Source organism: Andrena cerasifolii, chromosome 15 (genome assembly GCF_050908995.1).
Source record: "Andrena cerasifolii isolate SP2316 chromosome 15, iyAndCera1_principal, whole genome shotgun sequence".
Taxonomy (NCBI): Eukaryota; Metazoa; Arthropoda; class Insecta; order Hymenoptera; family Andrenidae; genus Andrena; species Andrena cerasifolii.
In genome coordinates, this window is record NC_135132.1 from 7,375,600 (window position 1) to 7,397,658 (window position 22,059).

At 47.1% G+C, this 22,059-nt stretch overlaps 1 protein-coding gene across 12 annotated transcripts in view; it reads left to right on the top strand.

Moving 5' to 3' along the window:
- The window catches only part of Mmd (disintegrin and metalloproteinase domain-containing protein mind-meld), a 59,655-nt gene that overhangs the window by 16,796 nt on the left and 20,800 nt on the right, over positions 1 to 22,059 (top strand). For all 12 annotated transcript variants that reach the window (XM_076828495.1, XM_076828491.1, XM_076828499.1 and 9 more), the window contains one exon: positions 21,296 to 21,346. In XM_076828495.1, the coding sequence (XP_076684610.1) occupies positions 21,296 to 21,346 (51 nt within the window). The remainder of the gene's footprint in view (positions 1 to 21,295; positions 21,347 to 22,059) is intronic.

A 22,059-nucleotide genomic window follows, 5' to 3' on the forward strand; every position in this document is an offset into this window, starting at 1 on the left:
TTGTCGCCTAATGGGAAAGAAAGCGGCTCGTTAGTGGAGCGGGTGTGCCGACCCCCGAAACGCGATCGACACCCTGTCAACAGAACGCTCGCACGCAAGAGAGGATCGGGAGCACCGGGAGAGCCCGCCGCCCCGCTTCTGGCAACAATGGGATACACCCGACGCTCTCTCGCGGAATATCTTCCGCCTGCCATCGCTCCCACGCGCGTATCTCTTCCCCCTCGTCACCGCGGGGATAATACGCGCGCGGACAGGCGTGCAGCAATTTCGTTCCCCTTTTCGTGTCCGGAGTGCTTGTCTCGGGGCATAAAAACCACGGCCGCGGAGCGATAATTCGTTTGACGGCAGATAGGGCTCGCCTTGCCGAGCTGCGGCGGAGGGGAGGGTGAGCGCGTGCAGGACAACGTCAGCAACGTTATCTGGGACGCGGAGGGGTAGAAGGAACTCTTTCACCGGGTCGGCCGAGCTGTCGGGGCCGATACGCTCACGCAGCGGGTCTCCCTCGTATCAGCAGGCCCGGCGAACAAAACGCGCGCGGCTGGCTCTTTGGGAAAAATCAGAGCCAGGCCAATAGCGTTCCGTAATTTCGTCGAGAGAAAAGCCGCACACCAGCCGCGGAACAAAGGGAGCATTGATCTGCGAGGACGGTCAATTAGGGGAGCGCGCGCGGTTACGAATGCGACCGCGTATCCATCCGCTCACTATGCCCCTACGCGCTGCACAGCGCGCACGCCCTTTGCCCGACACCGCGGACCTTCCTCTCCTTCCGTTGAAGAAAGATGAAATATCGACTACCCGACGGATCCAATAATTACGAGGGGCGCTCGCGAGCGCACGCAATTCCGCGAGGCTTGATTAAAAAGAGCCCGGCACAACGGCTCGTAACCTTAGCAGTTGCTACGAGAATGCCTCTCCTGTTCCCTCGGAAAAAATTAATACGTACCTCGCCAAGGGATTACTCGAATTTTCAGGCAGCCCCTTCATCTTTCCTGGCCACCCATCCCCGGAGAGGATACTGGCTCGAGACTCCGCCGGTCAGAATTTCGATGGAAATTCGATTCGATGCTTCCGCGCCGCCGTAAAAGCGAATGGGACGGAGGCATTAATGCGAGTAGGGGCCCGTTTCCGTGGCGAAATATTCTCTGCGGTCGGATAGGCCGCTTCGCAGATATCGGGCGCCGGAAGGCTTCAGCCCAGCGTTCCTCGTTGACCCATCGAATACGCGCGAATGAAGCGAGGGGTTAATTAACGAATTCCGAATCAGTTACGATTTATGTAACGTACACTCCAAAGTGTTCCAGCGATTGCTACGTGCGGGTAGGTTTCACAAAGGAGAGTGTCGAATGAAACGTATCAGTCGATTTCATTTTTCTTAGCGTGTGTGTGAGTTCGACGGTCTCGGGGCACAGGGATGAGGCTGTTATTCTTGCTTTTTATATTATTCAACTGTTCGGATGCGGCTTGGGTGACGGTGATATTCAAGATCAGGTTAGATGCCCTAGTCGCTGTACAGGGTGTTCCAGCATTGATGGTACAATTCAGAAAGGGGTGAATGAAAAAGTAAGTTGAAAGTATAGAATTTTTTAAAATTATTATTAGGCCTTTATTGCACAAAGATAGAAAAATAGGAATAAAAAAGGGGGGAAATAGCGCAAAGGCGAGGTTTAGTCGTAAGTTGTAGTTGTTTGCAACCTAATAATTTTTTAAATAAATTTTCATTCATTTGAGGCTTTTTGTCTTACTTTTCATATATAGACCCACTCTAAGCAAACCGAGATAGATAATAGCACGCGATATTGATATGGAATGAACATTAGATATGATATTTCATAATGCTGTCTGTAAAGGACACATTAGGTACTCGAAGAATATTCAAAGTCAATTTTCCCGAAGACAAAGCCTCAAATGGAACAAACTTATTCTATATTTTCGACTTACTTTTTTTCATGCAGAATATACGTATTTCAGTCTATACGTAAGGGAAGATTCTAGCGCAGAACTACCCTTTCAGTACAAGCCAAACAGTTGAGTGAATAACCTTGTCACATTTTCTGCTTTTCTGGACATACTGGGTGATTCACCTAAGTGTGCCACCTAAATTACTTGTAAACCCTTTGTTATATGAAGAAACGGTTGAAACCAAAGTTGTATGGTATCGAGGGGCACTCAGTGTAATAATGAATGTTTTGCTATTTTGCTTTTCTATCGAGACACGAAGGTAACCTTAACTTTTTTAATTGTAGTGGGTAAAATTTGACCCTGCAAGTGGAAGGAGTGTTGAAAGCTGAGTGAAACAAACTAATAATTAACTGAGATATTCTTTGAATGATTTCTAATGTAAGTACTGCTCAAAATGTGCGTAGTCGATTAATAAATGCAGCTGACTAATTACTTATTACATCGTGTGCCCCCCTTGGTACCATACAACTTTTGTTCGAACCATTTTTTTTCATTTAACAAAGGGGTTGCAAGTAATTCAGGTGACATATTTAGATGAATCACCCTGTATATCCTGAAATGGTATATATAATATAAATCAGTAGTGTACACATTATTATTTAAAATATACTTCTAAGTTAACTTTCGTTGGATATTTTAGGTAACAGCATAGTAGAGGTATTGAGGGACAATTCAGCAAAAGTACTTGGCCCTATTGACCCTCCCTTTCAAAGCTATCGAGTGGAGCATCTCTCCCCGAAAAAGGCGAGATGCCCCAGTCACAATTAGGACAGATGCTCCAATAATAATGACGATGGGCTTGTACTTTCATTTAGTTTAATAATACTGGTAACACGAGGGTAAATTTCATGCGCTTCATTTCAAGCAATTTTCATCACTATGTATTCTGTTTTTGTTTGACTTATTCTTAATGACTTACAATGTTGATATCGGATTTAATTATAATTAAATTTTAAATATGTACCTGTAGCAGAATCAACTCATAAATAATTTTAATGTTTTCTTTGTTATGAATAATTATGCGGGGCATCTGGTACCAACACAATTTTCAGCAAATATTCTCTAAAAGGAAATATTGCGCACTTTATTTCGAATTAGCATCAAATTTGTAACATATCAAATTTATTCTCATAAAATAAATAACGTCATTGTTATTGTTAACAGCCATTTTATATTAGGTGGGGCAATTGTTCAGGACTTACGTTAATAATAATTTAAAATAAAAAAATATATAAAAAAAATTGTATGTTTAACGATTTTAATAAAAATGCACTAAAAACTAAAAAATAATTCTTTTCTTGTACTACACTTTCGCTGGTGTTTTTTCACTTTAAATAAAAACGTGGAGCAGGATATCTCGTAACAAATTCATTTCGACGCTTGATGCTGTATTAAATTGATTCATATTCTCTTATGAAACATCTTGCTCCACGATTTTATTTAAAGTGAAAAAAACACCATCGAAATTGTAGTACAAGAAAAGAATTATTTTTTAGTTTTTAGTGCACTTTTAATAAAATCGTTTAACATAAAATTTATTTTTATATATCTTTTATTTTCTAGTTTTGAGTGTTTTTGTCGTTTTCCTAAGGAACCCGAGTCGCTGATTTCAAGTGTTTTGGATTTGTGGTTATAGATTATATTTATTGATGACTGGGTAATTTATTCAACACCTCGCGGTTATTTTTTTTTTTTAAATATTGCATTGTCCAAACTACGCACGCCTGCAAAGTTTCAAGACAATTGGATAGTTGGAAGTGGGTTAAACTTGAGTTGCCAGATTCGAACCATACGTAGAAACAAACAAGCAGAGGATCGAAGCTGACTAAAATCGTTTAAAAACTTTTAGAAAATCAAAACAAAATAAAACGATTGCTACGTTGCCACTATCAGGAAAAAAACCCTTCTATTCTCACACTTCTGAATCCCACAGCAAGCTACAGAACACTCTCCTAGTTTTATTAGAAAAATCCCGTAATTTTCAAGACCAGTGATCGCTGGGCTGGGTAGCGTCTGCGAGAGATTAAGGTTAAAGGGCGGTGGCTACGGTCCTCGCTGCTCGTTCCTCTATCCCCGGTTCCATTAGAAAACGTTTCCAAGCCGGTGTTACAGGATAAATAGTTTGCGCGAGAGAGAAGGCTCTCCGCGGCGGTAATTTATCTGGAGCGTTACGCAGCTCCATTAAGGAGAGACAGAGCCTGCCCGCGGAGAGCAGCCCTTTCAATCTGCGAGAGGTACCCGCCGGTTTGGGATTACGGCGGGTACGCGTGCACGTATAAATACATTTACAGTGTCTCGTCCCGTTGCCGCCCGTCGCTGGGAAAATCATTTCTCCTCCAGAGGGACTTTCTCCCCGCCCCTTTGAATCGCGAGCGACTCCGCGCATTTCTATCGCTCGAACCTACCCAAGAAAAATACTTCCTACGACTGCAGGTTGCGCGCAGACCGTGGCGATAACGAGCGGCCTTCTACCGGGTGGGTATTTAACAGCGACGAGCCTCGACTCCGGCGGCCGGAACCGTGGCGCGCTCTGGCGGTCGTTTCGACAGCCGATCGGGCCCCGCCCCTCGTTTCCCTGACAGCAATTAAAGTTACTTTAATTGCGCCTGGCATAAACACAGGGTGGTGCGCGTCGGCCAGAGGCCCGTGCCAGTTCCCCACTTCTCCACTCTCCTTCGCGGCTCCCCGGGGCAAGTCCGCGGGATGTTTCGAGGGAGGCTCTCGAAGAGCGCATCGATGCCAGCCCTCCGAGCGGAGTGTATGTATATAATAATACAGCCGCGAAGTGGCAGGTCTCTGTCAGTCGCAGCCACCCATCGATCCTCGGGGTGGGGGGTGGGGGGAGCGCGCGGTCCCCGTCGATTAATAATTTCACGCCACGCGGACGCGGCCGCGCGCAGTTCAATTACACTCGGGGGCGAGTCTCACTCGTCGATCATAGAATAATATCAGCCGGGATGCAAATGCGCGACTATTAATTACACGGCCGCGGGAGCTGCGGCTGTATACTGGCCGCGGTTCTGTCCGATTTTTGCCGCCGCGGACTATCCATCATCGCGGAGGCGCGCCCCTTGATCTAGCGCCGATAACGCTTCCGAGAATCCAACTCGGATTGCTTTCTTTGTCTCACGTCGTCCTAGGGAACTATGCCTTCCCACTATTTTCTTCTCCTTCCCTCTGCTTTCCCCCCCTCCCGCCACGAACTGCCGAGAAAAATTACCGTGTCACGTGCAGAGATTAAGGCGACCGTTCCTTCCGCGCCTCCACTTTTACCTCACCGCTGCGCACCAGGACCCCGTGTTCCGGGTAGCTACAATTAAGCCATAAACAGAGCTGAAATCGGGGTCAACGCGTGTCGCCGGCGAAACGTCTTTGCCAACGGTACACACGCCAGGGAACTTTGCTTGCACTGGGTCACCAGGCTTTAAAATTCTTCGGCTCCAACCTTCGCCGAAATCCCTGCCGTCCTTTGCACGATCGTGTCTATTTGCAGGCGTTCCAGAACAGCCCATAACGCGATTGTCAGACAGGTGGCGCTGGTTTGGGTATTTGTAGAGTCCGGGAGTGAGTAACATCGGGGAGTCGGTTTGGGGGAATTGGTAACGCGCTTGGCCAGTGATCCGGAGGACGCCCAAAGATCGTGGGTTCTCGACAAAATCCCGTCGTTCGAGGTTCGTTTTTTCTCGCAGATATTCCCACGATTCGGTTCGATTGCCTTTGGGGAACGATCGAGTTAACAGGGGAAGATCCCGAACCCGAAAATTCAAAAAATTCTGAAACTTTGTGGATATGTAGGGAATTTCCTCCTGATTACAACGGAATTCTTTTTGCTGCCCAAAATCACACTAACGGGGTGAAATTAACCCCTGAAGATTCGGCTATTTTTCGATTTTATTTCCTAACTCGCAATCTGTAAGATATAGAAAAGAAATTTCAAGACAAAAGTTACTTCTTTTAATTAGATCTATCAAATGGCAAAAGTTTTATCAATTGTTTAAACAATTAGAAAAAAGTTATAAACAAAAATGTTAATAATGTTTTCTAAAATTCGTTGTTTCATGTGAAATCTGAACTGGATGTTTAAATAATTATGAAACAGCATAATCCATATTTTTTTTTTCCATACAATTTCAACTTTTGTTGTATTGCGGAAATATGCTCCTTGACAATCGAATAACTTTTGGATCCCTTGGTGAGTCGAATTTGAATCGATTACAGATGCGAGAGTTCCTCAGCAAAGTGGCTCTTTCTAAAATCAAGCTGATCGCAGCAGTGTAATACCTTCCGGTGTAAAAAACCGTGGAATGTTTGTAGATCCCCAGCCACGGAGGCTCGCTCTCCCCCTGCACGCTCTTCCTGATTAAAAACCAGTAAACGTACATGCAGGCTGGGTGCAGCGGGAGATCTGCCCGCCAGGGAGATGATCGCGCGCGCGCGGCTTGCCCGCTCCGCTAGACTCGCGACTTACGATCAGTAATGCGATCTGCGTCCCAACCTCCGCCAGGTTACGGGCGAATTAACCCCTGGGACCCTCTTTGCAGCGTCGCGCGTGCAAATCCTCCGCCGAGTAGCGCAGCCTAGGAGCGGCCGAGCGTGAGGGAATAAAGACGGTTCTTGTTCAGACATCCATCTGACGATCGGTTGCGCAACGCGGCGCGCGGTATCGGTACGCCCGCACGAGGCTTCTCGTAACCGTCTTTCGTAATCCCATCGCGGATTTGCGTAACGGAGATTTAAGGAGCTGGTCGGATTTAATGGCCGACGGAGCCGGCGGCTGTGTTCTACTCTGACGGGCGCGGTTTCGAGCGCTCAGCCTCGGGAAGCACGATGGATCAGCGTTGCGTAATAAATCCGTCGACGTCGCTGGTTGCACGCTGATCGATCAACGATGGGATACATAGGAGGACAGGAGGCTCTCCGCTGGAGGTTGGAGGTTCGAGCGGCCGATCGATCGAGCGGTCGTAGGTCAGGCGTGTGCCGTTCACCGGCGTTTCAGCAAACTGCCAAAGTTCGATAAAAGCGGCGAGAGTGTTCGGGGCTAGGTAGGAGGCCGGGGCAAAATATACGCCCCACTCGAACTTGAACGGTTCGTTTCCAGAGGATCGATCCGCTCTGCGGAGGAAAACGACCGGGGATGATTCTTCGGTTACCGTGCGCAGTCCGGCGCGGAAATTCTGATCGAGGCCGGGCACGACCTCGGCAGATGCGATTCACCGAAGCCTTTTGGCCCCGCGGAACGCGGACAATGACGCGTACGCGTGGGATCGATCGATATACGGTGAGGACGCCGTCTGGTCCTGAGGGACAGAAATGGGTCAGAGGGATTGAAAGAAAGTATTGGGGAGAACGGTGAGAATCGGGAACGGTGGAGGGCGCGCGGATCGATGGGACGATCGAAGCCCGGCTATTGCGGGGCGGATCGAGGAGCTCGTGGAGAAGGTATCGTAAAAACAAGTGGCACTCCATCCTCGGATTCCTTGGTCCGCCAAGTTTTCAAAGGGGGAGAGAGATTCAAAGATCTCCCGGCCGCTCTAGAGTAAATTCAAGCAGCGTATCCAGAAGCGAGCTGGTGGCCCTGAGAGGCGATAAAAATGGTGGGTCGAGTATCGACTCGGACTCGCGCAGAGGCTGCGAGGGGGATGAGAGAGACATGGGGAGGAAAGAGGGTGGGAGAGGAGAGAAGAAAATCCCCTAGCGCGAGTCGACGTCCTGTTTCTCCTTGCGGAGTTGTTCCTTCGGGGTGAAAACCGCTAAGCTCGTTTACAGGGAGGAGTAGAACGGGAGGGTGGGAGCGAGAGCGAGGGAGCAGATAGACGTGCGCGTATACGAGCGTGCTGGGGAACGATCTAAACTCCGGGATGGCGCGCAGCATCCCTCTCGCTTGTTCTCCGCTTGTTCTCGGCGTTCTCTGTGCCTCTCGGTACGCACTCGCCGCCCCGAACGGAGGAGCAGGGAAGAGGGACACGGGGGTGATCCGCAGACGGCGCGGACCGTAAATTCGAGCGCGTCCGTCGGCGTCGTAGGATAGGCCGCGGACTCGGGGCGCTGGAGGGAAAAGCAATCAATCTTTGAGAGGCAGATGAGTGCAGGAACCTAAAATATAGGGCAACACAAATTTAGTCTGGCTGCCGGTCCACGTCCACGTGTCGACGTGAATGCGCAACCGCCCGGGTTTGTAATCGATATTGCCGACAAGGCACCACGCCCTGCACCTGCGAGATGTGCGGGATATGCAATGGTACCGAACGCTCCGGGATCCGCGTCCCTCCCTTTCTCACCCTCTCTTCATCCTCTCTCTTTCTCTCGCTCTCCCGTCGCCCCTCTTCACCTTCGCTCTCTGCCCTCCTGTGTCTACACGCTTCTCTCTTCCTCTCGCCCCGTTTTCTTTCCACCTCCTCCATCTCTTGGTCCACCCTCAGCCACCCTCGCGGCCGCTCCACCCCACCTCCGTGTACATCTCTCTCGGTCCGCTCTCGGCCTAGTTATCCGCCTCTCTCCTCCTTCTCCTTCGTCCATCTACTTATCTATTTATCTATCTCCGTCGCGCGGAGCAACTCCGATTATCTGGTCGGCTCCGCGCGCACAGCGGAACGCGAGTCTGGGCAGTTTGCGGGGCCCGCGTTGGCAGCACTGCGGGAGGACGCGCGGTGCGTAGCGTTGGCTAGAACCGTGGTTTGTGAATCACCAGCGATTAGATCACGTTCGTTCCCAATCACGGTGATTTCTCACAGTGATCCATTCATGATCACTTCTGATTGGTGCAGGCGGAACAGTGACTCGCGATTTTCGTGATCGCTTCTGACTGGTGGAGATAACTGCTCTTTGCACGCGCCACATAACCCCAATTTCTACTTTCGAAACATTCGCAAGTCCTCGCTGTTCTTATAGAATCTCAGTTGTATATTTTGAACCAATGTGATCGTTCTTGACCTATTTAAATTAGTATAATGTATATGTGAATACTTTAGCCAATTAAATCAGTGGTGCATACATTGACTGCTAAGATTAATTCAATCAGGATCAAGAATTACGATCACAGTAAACAATTCACTCGAGTTAAAAAAGTCACGATCACGGTCGTGATTTAACTTCGATGACGACCGTGATCGTGATTCTGCGGTCGATGTGATAAATCACTGTTAGTGATTTTGCACTCCATCCCTAGCGGTGCGCGCCGCCAACCCGCGGCGCCCGCTCCCGAAAACCGGCGTAGCAATAAGAATCGCAACGGCCGGGGAGCAGGGACACGGATAATTGAGATTAGCCGCAGCGTCGTTAGCGATAACGCGTGGCAGGCCAGCGAGCGCAGTTGCGGCTCGGCTGTACGCGAGCCTGAATGCGGGGCGGCCCGCCTTGCCGAGGTGTATCGGGTTGAAAGAATCTCGCGGCAAGCGCATCGGCGACTAATGAGTCCCCGCGCGATGCGCAGCAGAATCGGATGGGAATTGAATGAGGGTCAGCGAGAGCGCGCGAAATATAATCGCGCCCCATTTAACGGGGAAATTGCAGCCGCTTTAAAAATACACGGGCGCGTCCGGGATTTCCCGCGCAATCCAATCACGCGTCCATCCTATTTTCGGCTAATGGAAATAAATTATAGACCTCCGACCGCTTTATAATGCTCCCCCGATGCAAATAGCGCCAGAGGCCCCTAGCCCGGCCAAATCGGACGGGATCGAATGAAATCGAATGGAACTGAATGGAATATCTCTGGCGGGGTGGGACGCTTCGCTACCACCTCCCGGGCGATCCAAACTTCTCGATATTCGAGAGACTCTGTATCTCCGCGCGGGGCTGCTCCGAAGAGCCGCGGACGCATTTCCTTCTTCCCATGGCTCTCGTGAACTGCCGCCCGAGAGTTTGTTCCACTTTCTTTTGATTCAAGTTTCCCCAACCGGCTACGCCCCTGCCCGAACCGAACACTGAATGGGCCAGGGGGAGGTTGCTGTTACGTCACTGGCGATGCACGCTGAAAAATGTTCCACGTCTCGGCCACTCAGAGACTGCGAAATGGATTGGATTGATCTCCGCTTCCTCCCTGCCACCCCACGCTATAAATCGTTCGTCAAAGCACAGACTCCCCCGCGGGACACCCAGAGATATTATTTATTTATTTATGTATTCGATATACGGTTGTGACCCTATTAGAATAGAAATGTAAAATAACTATGCAGTACAAAAGGGAGGGCGCGGAGGATGCCAATAAGTCCAACTTTCTTGATTGTTAAAAGTTTCAGGTGGTAAATCAATTAAGCCACTACTTTTATGCGTGAGCTTTACATGGCGGTACTTGTACTGGCCAAGGAATTACTATGCAAAATTATTCAGACGAAAAACAGTGCGAATCTCGGTTGTAATGCTAATGGACTTACACTGATTGGCTTCTGAATCCTCCAAATATATTACAGAATTGGCTGAAGTAGGGGTCCAAACAAAGTAGGGGTAAAAACTATAAAAGAAAGAAGCCTAATAGAAAGTACAAGGGATTTGAAATGAGCGTCTACAACATTTCTGCCGAATATTCTTGAAATTTCTTCTGAATCTTAACATGACATTTTTTCTGGATATTAACCTGAAATTTCTTCTGAACGTTAACTTGAAATTTCTTCTGAATGTTCTTGAAGTTTCTTCTGAATCTTAATTTGACATTTTTTCTGAATGTTAACTTGGATTTTTTTTTTCTGAATATTAACCTGAAATTTCTTCTAGATCGATGTTAACATGAAATTTCTTCTACATGTTAACATGAAATTTCTTCTAGATGTTAACTCGAAATTTCTTCCAAATTTTAACTTGAAATTTCCTCGGAGTGTTAACTTTAAATATCTTCTGAATGTTCTTGAAATTTTTTCTAGATGTTAACTTGAAATTTCTTCTGAATATTAACCTGAAATTTCTTCTACGTAGATGTGAACTTGAAAATTCTTCTGAATATTTTTAAAATTTCTTCTGAATGTTAACTTGAAATTTCTTCCGAATACTAACTCGAAATTTCTTCCAAACATTTACTTAAAAAAAATTTTTCTTCCGTACGTTAACTTTCAAATTCTTCCAATCGTACCGCTCAAGTGTCCCAATTTAAATCCCAACCCTCCAATTAATCCCAATAAATATTACTCGTACAGTTGCTTACACGGTACATAGACGAGGCGCTGCATAATCAGACAGCCTCGCCGCGTGGAGCGGAGTCGTTCTGGTCGGCCGGGGGACCTTTTAATTCCAGAAAGACCGTCCCGAACGAACGCTCCGCTCAGCTCCGCGCCGTTTGCATAAGCAGCTTATCACTCGTACTCGTAATAATGCAGAAAGCACGGGGAAGCAGTCCCGCAAAAGAAGCTTGCCCGTTGTTGCCTCGACTGAGAGAAAGAAGCAGAATAGTCGGGGGGGGGGGGGCCTTCCGTCGTCGTTCGATTCGATTACAAGGGCTGCCGTTTCTTCTCGGGACCCTTCCCCGCGCGTTCAAACCCCCTATTTTCCGCGTCTCTACGGCCACCGTTTTTGCCGGACGAATTAAAGCTGTCCCGCGGCACGGGGGAAACAGGGCGGCCGGTTAAGCCGTTTTAAGCCGCGACAGGACGGGCTGGTTAGGACAACAAAGCGGTATAAATACGTAGCTGGCGTAAGCGCGGTTTACGAGCCACGCGGTCCCGATGTTTTCCTCGATAGCGTACAGTGAATTTAATACAGTCGCCGGGAATCGATGCTGGACGAGCCGCGGGGGATGCCCGGCGACAAATGTCGCGACGCGGCACGACAGCGATTCCCCGGCTATCGACTTCGTTAAAATCGAAAACTAACGCTGCCGGGGGACGCTCGCCCATGTTTGCCCGCGCGCCTGGGCGTACAACCGGGATCAGATCGGGAAATAGAAATAACAATGAAAACAGTGGAAGGATGATCCCAACTGGCCCAGCCACCCGGGCTCCAAGCGGAACCAGCGAGCTCGCGGGTCTGCGGCCATCGATTCCAAGACGAAATGCTCCCAGAGACGAATATGGAAATGCGCGCAAGTATGCGGCTATAATGCCAGCCGTGCCGCGTCAAAGCGCCTCGCGGAATATACATGTAAATAAGCGAACGTTTCAGCTCGCAGATGCGCGCAACGTAACGTAATTCCTCCTCGCGAATATGTACCTGGCCGAAGGCTTGCGTCTTTTCGCATTCCACAGAGATCCGCCTCCGAATTCTTCTCGGATTATTGTATTATGCGCACTGCCGCTCGTAAGTAGTCCGTCACTGGGTACAACGGCGGGTAACGTAATGTAGGCGATTGTTCTTTGCAGGGAGAGGGGGTGAAATTTTTGTTTAGGGCGAGATAGTAGAAAAAAATGAAAATCATTGGGGGGTGACTTTGTGGCAGTACCTACTTAGGTTTTACCGTATGAATGACACAGCGAAATGAAGAAGTACGAAGTAACCCCATTTGTCGCAAAGTCACCCTCCTTTACGGTGGCAGATTTGAATTGTAAAAATTGGGGGGAATATTCGAAATTTCAGCTTTTCAAGGTAAAATGAAGGGTAAGGGGAAACTAAGAATGTCACGAAACAGCTTTATCGAGAAAATTAATTAAGGGGAGACTAACAAAAGACAAAGTCGGGGATTTTTTGTTCGTATAAATAAAAATATAGGACTTCGGTTTTTTTATATAGTTATAAAGCAATCTTTATTTTGCTAGAAAATTTTTTGGTGAAAAATGGTTTCCCGGAGCACTGCAAAAAAAAATTCGCGCACACTCCCGGGAATGACTGAATCGTCTGAGAAGGAAATACAAAAAAAATATATATAAACTGTGGAATATATTATCTTCGATGTAGCGCAGGATTTTCTCGAAACTCACGTATTTTTCAACGTTCTGACCGGAGGTACTCTTAAGGAACGAACATATCTGCCCAGATGCACCAATAAAGAAATCAGTCGTTGGTACCAGCACTTGAAAAAACGTTTTAAGAGAACCCCCAGAATTTTACTTCGAGGCACGAATAAATTCAACCGCGTACCACCGCCATTTTTTAAATGACAGGGGCTCGGAGTTAGACCTGGTTGGACATGCATCAGTGTTGCTACTTTCGTCGCGGTAAGAACCTTCATCTTTCAGATAATTGGAATGCCCCTTTCACCGCAATGTGTAATTTCCCCGCCTTAATTCAGAGACGACACAGTTGTGCTCGCTTTTTATGCAACTCAACTGTTCAGGTCCCAGCGACTTATATTCAATTGTTTCCTTGAAAATTGTTTAATTACATTCCCCCCTTTGTCGACCGTGGGCTATAACCAGCGACTGAAATACTTCCCAGCGGTGGCGTACAAACGTGACCCAGCGCGGATGCAATTACCAAATCGAGAAGTCGACGAGATCCTTTGCGTATCAAAGGTATCGACTAATTACGGGAATACTTGGGAGCCGTTGTCGTTCGGGCGGCTTTGATCTCGCGGATAGTTTCCGTTTATTCGGGGAAACTTTTCGCCCGGCGGGAATACCGGCGCGGGTCCAGCCATTCGGGCACGGTTTGCCCGGCGGGAAATTTAATTACCGCTCGAAACAAAGGCGCCGCGAGGGACGCGCCGTTCTTTGCCGAATTTTATTTCGAAGTTCGCCTGGGTTCCCTCGCGCGGTATAATTCTCGAAGCACCGCCAACTATCCAGGCTCGACTCCTTCAAGTGCTCACAGAGTGGATTAGGGGATGCTCCCAGCCGGTTAATTCCTCCGGGCGCGAATATTACGCGGCGCGATTGTCGCGTGCAGCGCATCCTGTCGAGAGTATCCCGCCAGAAGGCACGAGGTAGTGTCTGGCTCTATTCGAGAGCAGGCAGGCCTGGCATGCTCGCGCGAAATCGTTAAAAGGCCTGGGGGCGAAGGGAAACGAGCCGAGTTCATCGGCTGCGACGACGACGCTTCTCGCTTTCCCACCGCGGCGGCGGGGCCAATTTTTCGTCCAGTTAACCGCGCCGCGGTTCTCACGCACCCCGAAACCACCTTGGAACCGTTCAAACGCTTCTTTCTTCCGGGAATCTCACCAGGGGATTTCATTCAGGGGATCTCTCGCGATCTTTCGATCGATGGAAAGTAATTAAGATCTGTGGGCGCGGGTTGTGGAACCGGTTAAGTAGGGTGGTATTAAACGGAAGCTTCCGTTCGCCCTGGGCCTGCTCGTGGACTCATCGGTAAAGCCTCATTCAGATTAGTCAAGTTACTTGAATACAAGTCGCTTGAATTCAAGTAAATTGAAACTTACTTGACTTCAAGTCGCTTCAATTCAAGTAAATTGAAACTTACTTAACTTCAAGTCGCTTCAATTCAAGTAAATTGAAACTTACTTGACTTCAAGTCGCTTCAATTCAAGTAAATTGAAACTTACTTGACTTCAAGTCGCTTCAATTCAAGTAAACTGAAACTTACTTGACTTCAAGTCGCTTCAATTCAAGTAAATTCAAACTTACTTGACGTCAAGTCGCTTGAATTCAAGTAACTTCAAACTTATTTGACTTTAAAGTCACTTGGAATTCAAGCGACTTGAAGTCAAGTAAGTTGACTAATGTGAACGAGGCTTAAGGCTTACCCAGCAGCCATCGCTGCCTTAGACGCGGCGATGTTAGGAGGAAGGGCGAAACTCGTATATATACGAATCGGTAGTTGAGTGAGCACTTGCGAGAAAGCGAGACCGGCCGAAACGCCCTCTCGCAGCGCAGTCGGAGGTATCGCTACAGATCTGCCCACGGCGTTGACGGCCGAGTCGTTAGAACCTCTGCCAGCCGAATTCACTTGGCGTAAATCTTCCTCCCGTTCCCATTAACCCCTCCGCTAGGTCCGCCAGATTATACGAGAGTTTCTGAACCGTTTAATTTCATCGCGCGAACATTATGCCGCGACCCTGATACTCGACAACGCAGCACAAAGTCGAGGCGTGCCAGCGACCAACCGAGCGTTTTCGGTCGTCGAGAAAACTTGCCGCGCCGGTCGATGGAACTGATTAACGCCGCGTCCCTGCCAACAATAAGCTTGCCCAAAGTGTGTATGAACGTCGGTTTATACAGCCACCGAGTCCGGGCCGTGACAGGCCGAGCCTCTATGGTAAGCTTATGGACGTTGAGGAGTCGCCGAGCTCGGTGGAAACTCGGCGGCTCCTCGTTCCTCGCTGGGCCCGGGTTCGGTGGTCGCTCATTGAGACGACGGGCCGGACGGGCCGAGTCCGTGCCACGTCTAAGTGCAATGTTGCTGGACTTTATGCTCCCAACACGTGGGGTAAATCCGGGAGACGCGGTCGACCTAATATAAAATGGCTATTAAAACTAATATAGATATTACATATGTTCAGAATTTTATGCTGATTCAGAAAAACTGGTAGATATTTGCTTTGAGACAATATTTACTGTAAATCGGGTTGAAAACTGATGTCATGACATCTGACCACCTCTCCCGAGGTGCCAGGAGAAATGGTTTTCGTCGTTGGCACAGACCACTCACATAATTATTCATTGAGAATTAACAAAGGATAAAGTAAAATTATTTATGAGTGAATACAACTACAGATTCATTGATATTTAATTTGTTTACGCGAAACAAGTAAAGAACACATCAAAGATAAAATGAACTACCTACTGGCGATTAGGAAGGCAAAAGAATACAAAAGTGAATAAATAAATTAAATAAACAAAAATAATAAAATAATAATATAAAAAAATCTTACTCGACCATCTCAACTTTCTGTAGCGAGAGATGGTCTTCTTGTTAGCTTTCAGAGGAAGAGTTAACATGGCCAAATACTTTGGCTACATTGTCCCTCAATATCTCTACTATCTTAGTATCCCAAACATTAAACGAAAATAAACTTAGAAGTATATTTTAAATCCTCATAAAAAACTTCAAAAAAGTAAAAAAATTACGCCAAGTATATGAAAAAGTTGAGGACGTAAAAGAGTATCACAAAAAATAGAAGGTAATAATAATTACGATATAAAAAAAAGATGTGAAATTAAAATGTGCTGCAAGTACATATTAATCATACATTCCATTACTCATAACACGGACATTTTAATCCCATCAGAAAGAATCCCATTTAAAAACATTGTCGAAAATTAATATCTTTACAAAACTAATGATATACAAAAATGTCGCCAATTATCATAATGACTATTTATACAAAGAAAAAAAAATGTATTAAATAATATTAAGCAGATATATTTTTATACAAATAAATATTTTAATATGAATAAATATTTTATTACTTTTTTTAAGTTTTTTATGGGGATCTCACTTCTTTTCACAAAGATAATTTGCATAGTAGGGAATGACTTCAGATAATTTTTAATATTATGTTTATTATTATCTTCTATTTTTTGTGATACTCTTTTCTGTCCACGACTTTATCATGTACTTGGTGTATTTTTTTTCCTTTTTTGAAGTTTTTTATGGGGATACAACGTAACGTAGAACTTATATATTAAATTTAAATACTAATGGTAATAATTCAGCGAAAATGAACGAAGAGATCCAATACTTTTAACGCACAATTTATTGGTGTTGGAATAAAATTAATTTAGTATGTTTATTGGTGAATGAATTGAAATATTGTTAATGAGAATGTAAAAAATTAATGATTTAATAATGAATAGCGCAGCAACTACTGTGGACTTTATTAAAGTATTACGAATGTCTTTCACAAAAGATTGAAAAGCATCAAGGGAGATGTATTTTCAGCGTACTTTCTTCACTAATGTGACTTGCTCTACATTGCAAGCAGTCCACCATCTATTTTCTTAATAATTCTTAATGCTATGTCTTTTAACAAATTTTGTTGATTTACCTGATTTGACAAATTATCAGAAACTTGCGCGAAACGAGATGCTTCTCTGTTGAACCTTCTCCGGACAACTTCCAAGTATGTGCGTCTCTCTCATTTCTACTAGATCCATAAAAACTAAATTCAAAATAGTTTGCTGGTATAAAAATATATCTGACAATTTAAATGCAATTTGTTACAATATATTATTTTGTACATGCATGGTAAAAATTTCCAGAAACTGATGCGAAAGAAGATTTCAAGTCTGCGACTCAACATACGAAATTTATTACAACAATTTTGGCGACTTACCTTGTTAATTGAGACAATAATTCAGTCTCCTATGTATATTTTGTACATGCATGGCACAAATTTCCAGAAATTTATGCGAAAGGAGATGCTTCTCTGTCAAACCTTCTCTGGACAACTTCCAAGTCGATTTTGTCGACTTACATTGTTAATTGAGACAATAATTCAGTCTCCTATGTAGTGTAAAAACTCGTGACATTTCAAATTTGAACAACTTACCTTATTTAACAGTGCACAGGTTATGATGGATTGGCACATGGTGTATACAACGTATGTACAATGACTGACGACGATCCCTGCCGAATGGTCCCGTGATTCGACGAATCGACGATAGAGACATGTGATACTTTGTTTTGGCTGAAGGTGTCGTGTAACGCGTATACGTTTATGTTGATGAAAATTTGGCTTGAAGAATCAGAATGAGAAGAAAAATCACCGTTTCTGACTGATCCATGAGACGATATTACGATATCTCTGTCATGCGTAGACCGATTTTATTGAATTTGGTCTTATTCAAAAGCTTACATGCGGTTTACATGAGAAAATGCCTTTAAATTTAGAAAATATTGCAGGCGTGATGAGATATTAATGAAATAAGTTTCTGGTTAGGTTGGAATAGCCGTGCGACGAGTAAATGATAGCGGTAGCGACAGTCGACGTATATACAGGGTGTCCTTCATGTACTTGGCGTCGCGACGCTACCGCGTCTCTAGATACAATTCGGTACATCGCTAGTTGAGAAAAGAAGTTAAATGTAACCTCAATTTAACTTTTATAGCCTATAAATCCAGGAAAACACAGAAGGAAGCGAAATGACGCTATTCATTCAACTGTTTGGCTTCTAGAGAAGTAATTGGTCTGCAGTTTAACGCATTTTTACGTATAGAGTAACTCTCCGGCCCGTCCGCGTCTCCCGGATTTACCTAGAGTCATATCTGACAAGCGAAGGTCCTGAGGTGTAGCTTCCTAACTTTATTACCTACGCCGTTTTAGCTGGTCGAAAGCGAGTGACTGATCAGTTCTGAACAAATCTTCGACCAGTGAAGACCAGTGTATCAGTACCTTCAGTATGTAAAGCCCTATCAGACTGCAAAAGTTCATTGAAAAGTCATAGTTACACCTCGGGATCTTCCCTTCTGACCAAGCTGAAGCTAATGACAGAACATTATTAGCTCAGAAATCCGGCAACGCTGAGGCGGATACGCCACGACAGGTTGCATCTTGGGTCCGTCCGGAACTCGTCCTAGCCCCGGCCGGAGCACGCTCTACACTCGTCCGCAGTTCTACTCGTCCCGGCCCGTCACGGCACGGACTCGGTGGCTGTATAAACCGACCTTTTTAATCGGGGGCCGCGCGACCGTGCAGCCGAGTCGGCTCTATACAACTACACGCTACACGTAGCGGCTTTTACGTGTCGTCGACGGTGTTCCGAGTGAGTTGCAGCGGTCGGGTGGCTTCCCCCTTGTCTACATTAACTCCCGATTGTCGTGCCCGATAGGATTAAAACTTAATTTGCGCCGGCGACGGAGTTGTTCGAGCGGCAGGCGAGACACGGGGACAGCCGGTAGTAGCTTAAGCGGAATCATTGTGTTTACGTGGCCCGTTAAGCGTCTTCGCGAATTTCCCGGTCGCGCTCGCGATCGATCGATCGGCGGGGATTGCCTGGAGGACGAACGCAGCACGCAGCCACGCAGCTCGGCTGGATGTCGCGAGCTCGTTTCGCTCCCAGCGGTTTTCCAATTCGGCAGGAATTCCGGGGGGAACGGCGTGGCGCGCTCAAAGAGGTCGCGCGGATCGCTGGCGATCGGCTCGAACTGCGGGGAGCAACGGTCGGTAACTCGACGCGATTAGTTATTAAAGAAGACAGCGGCCGGAGAGACAAGTAATTTACAGCGTGTCGATTACCCCCGGCGGAATTCCTACGCTCGACTCGCCCTCGCGCCACGGGGCTGAGCCGGCCCCTATAGAAACACCGTCATTGACTATCATCTATTCGAGACCCTCCTCGCCGCGGGCTTATTTTTCGTATACCGCCGAGGAGGAGGAACTAGGCCACTGGAAACCGAGTCTTTTTATCCGCGCCACCGTCCATTTTATGAATTTTATGAAACCCCCCCGGACGGTTTGTACGGAGATGAAAAAGTTTCGCTGGCTTTAATGAAACTTTGGGGGAAAACTTCTTCGTCCCCCTTGCGAGCCCCGACAAACCTGGAACCCTTCAACGAGGTGTCCCCCGACCACCCAGTGTATATTTTTCCACCGGGTACATGTGTACTCGCCGCGACTTTTCCCCCGGGAGAATCGACGAGGGAGGCGAGCCCGGAATATCGTCCATTACCGAGCGCAGGAACGAGCCAGGGAATCTATTGCGGAGTCGGTACACCGTGACGGCGAGCTTTCGCAGACGTTGCAACTCGCAAGTTGCGAGCTGCCTTGCCGGGGACCAGACCGACGCGACGTACTAAACGCGACGACGGGCGGCAGGGGGGAAGGGGACGCAAGCGTTTATACACGGAGAGACTCGGCGAACCGTGACGGTCACTGATTGGTAGGTGCAGCGGAACGCGAACGTGACGGTTTACAAGCAAGAGGGAGGCGAGTTGGAAAACGCCGCGTTCAGCATCGCCCCGCAATCCTGTCGAGATTTAGGTCGGGGACGGGGGGTGTTTTCGGATCTCGATCGATCCAGCGAATGCTCTTAGCCAAGGATATTGCCCTCCTTTTCAGGGGGATCTTTTCCTTTCGCGCGGCTTTCAACACAGCTCCCGGGGAATTGGAAGAACTCCGCGCTAAGACTGTACAGCATCGCGAGAATATTTGATTTATTTCGATGGCTTTGTTTACGCGGCGCGGCAGACTTTCGCTGTGCAGTATCCATCCGTGAGCTAAAGATTAGCCAAGTTCTTCGATACAGCGGCCAGGCAGTAGCGCTTCTTACTCCGGAACGAGCCGAACGTCTTAGCAAACTGTTGAACTCAGCGGTCGAACCGTATTCGCTTATAAATGTAGGCACTCGGCGTTTGGGAACGGCCTATGGTGCGATTGGCACATAGGTGGCGTTGGTTTCGGTATGTGTAGAGTTCGGGAATGAGTAACGTTGGGAAGTTGGCGCTGGGGAATTGGTAACTAGGGATGTAGTGCAAAATCACTAACAGTGATTTATCACAGTGATCGCAGAATCACGATCACGGTCGTGATTTAACTTCAATCACTACCGTGATTGTGATTTTTTTAACTTGATCATGATTGAATTATTTTTTATAAAATACTTGCAGTCAAAGCGTGCTAATTCGGCGAATATATAGAATATACATTCATAAATAGTCAATGTATGCACGCACTGATTTGATTGACTAAAGTATTCGTGTATACATTATACTTTTTAACTAAAGTGAAGAAATATTCGTTAATTTAAATAGATCAAGAACGATTACATTGATTCGAAATATACAACTGAGATTCTATAAGAACAGTGAGGACTTGAGAATGTTTCGAGAGAGAGTAGAAATTGAGGTTAGGTATGTGGCGCGTGCAAGAAGCACAAAAGAGCAGTTACGCTCTCCACCAATCAGAAGCGATCACGAAAATCGCGAATCACTGTTCTGCCTGCACCAATCAGAAGCGATCACGAAAATCACGGATCACTGTGAAAAATCACCGTGATTGGGAACGAACGTGATCGGATCACTCGTGATTCACAAATCACGGTTCTAGCCAACACTATTGGTAACGCGACTGACCACCTTTATACAGGTCTTTAGTCCATAAGTTTTCTTAATCCTGTAAGTCCTTTATGCGTTAAGGAAAATTTTATATGCTCATTGTAACAAACCCCTGGTATGAATAAACGCATACCTCTGAAAAAAAAGTAACGCGACTGACCAGGAATCCCTAGATGGTGGGTTCGAATCCCATCACCCCGAAAATATTTTTTCGGCTACGTAAGATTAAAACGTCTCTGGCAATCTTCTCGGAGCGTCGCGGACTCGAAAGTTTCGCGAAACTTCCCCCCGCGTGGAAGATTCCGTCCCCCGGGTAACACGTGGAAAATTCCTCCGGGACAGAAGTTGGCTTCGCTGCAGAACGGCGGCTCCCGTAGGAATTCCCGTCGCGAGCTCCGAGAATTTTCCACGAGGAAATTCAACACCCGACCCCTCGCTAAAAACGCGTGCACGCCTCCCCACTTGCGCTAGCTGCTGGCCTAGTACCGACTATGCTAATCCCCTGTTTCCATTCGTCTGATTACAGAAGCCGACTACACTTTAGATGACTCCTTTTGGAACGAGGAGACTCCTGCTGGTAAGTGTCGAATCCGGGCACGGGCAGATCCCGCTGGTTAACTGGGAGCTTAATCAACGGTCCCGGTTGTCGCGGGCACCCGGTTACTTTTCAAAAGCCACGAGCTCCAGCCACTCGATTGCAAGCCAGCCAGCCAGCCGTTCCTCCGAAAGCCTCGCGCTGCAAAGTCTTGCCCCTAATTGCCGGGCGAAGCGCGTATCTTCCAGGCCCTTTGAGGCTGGGACAAAGAGCGGGCGCACGCGAAGTTGCGAGAAACGATCGCGCAAATACACAATGCGTGCGAACTTGTCGTCAAAGTCGGTCCGCTCCCTTTGAAGCGCGGCCCGCTTGCCTCGGCTACGGTGAAAATTCATCGTGTCTCCCAGCCGCGACGGAGAGATGCTAATCGCAGCCTGCATACCTTCCGCGGGATACTCGAATCAATGTTATCGCGCGAAAGGGAACGCCACCCTCTCTCCCTTCGCTCTGCCCTTAAACAAAGTCCGCCTCCATTCTCTGGCCGCAAAAATACGCCTCGACTTGCCGCATCCTCCCGACGAGGCGAGTGATTTCGAAAACTGGGGAATCAATTTGTCGGAAGGGAGTGGAGTAGTTGACAGGGGGACCATCATCGAGGCTCGCTCTCCAAGGATCCGCTAGCAAACGCGACGAAATGTACGCAAAGGAAGACAACGGGGGGAGACCGCATTGCAGCACTACCCTCTCGGAAACTC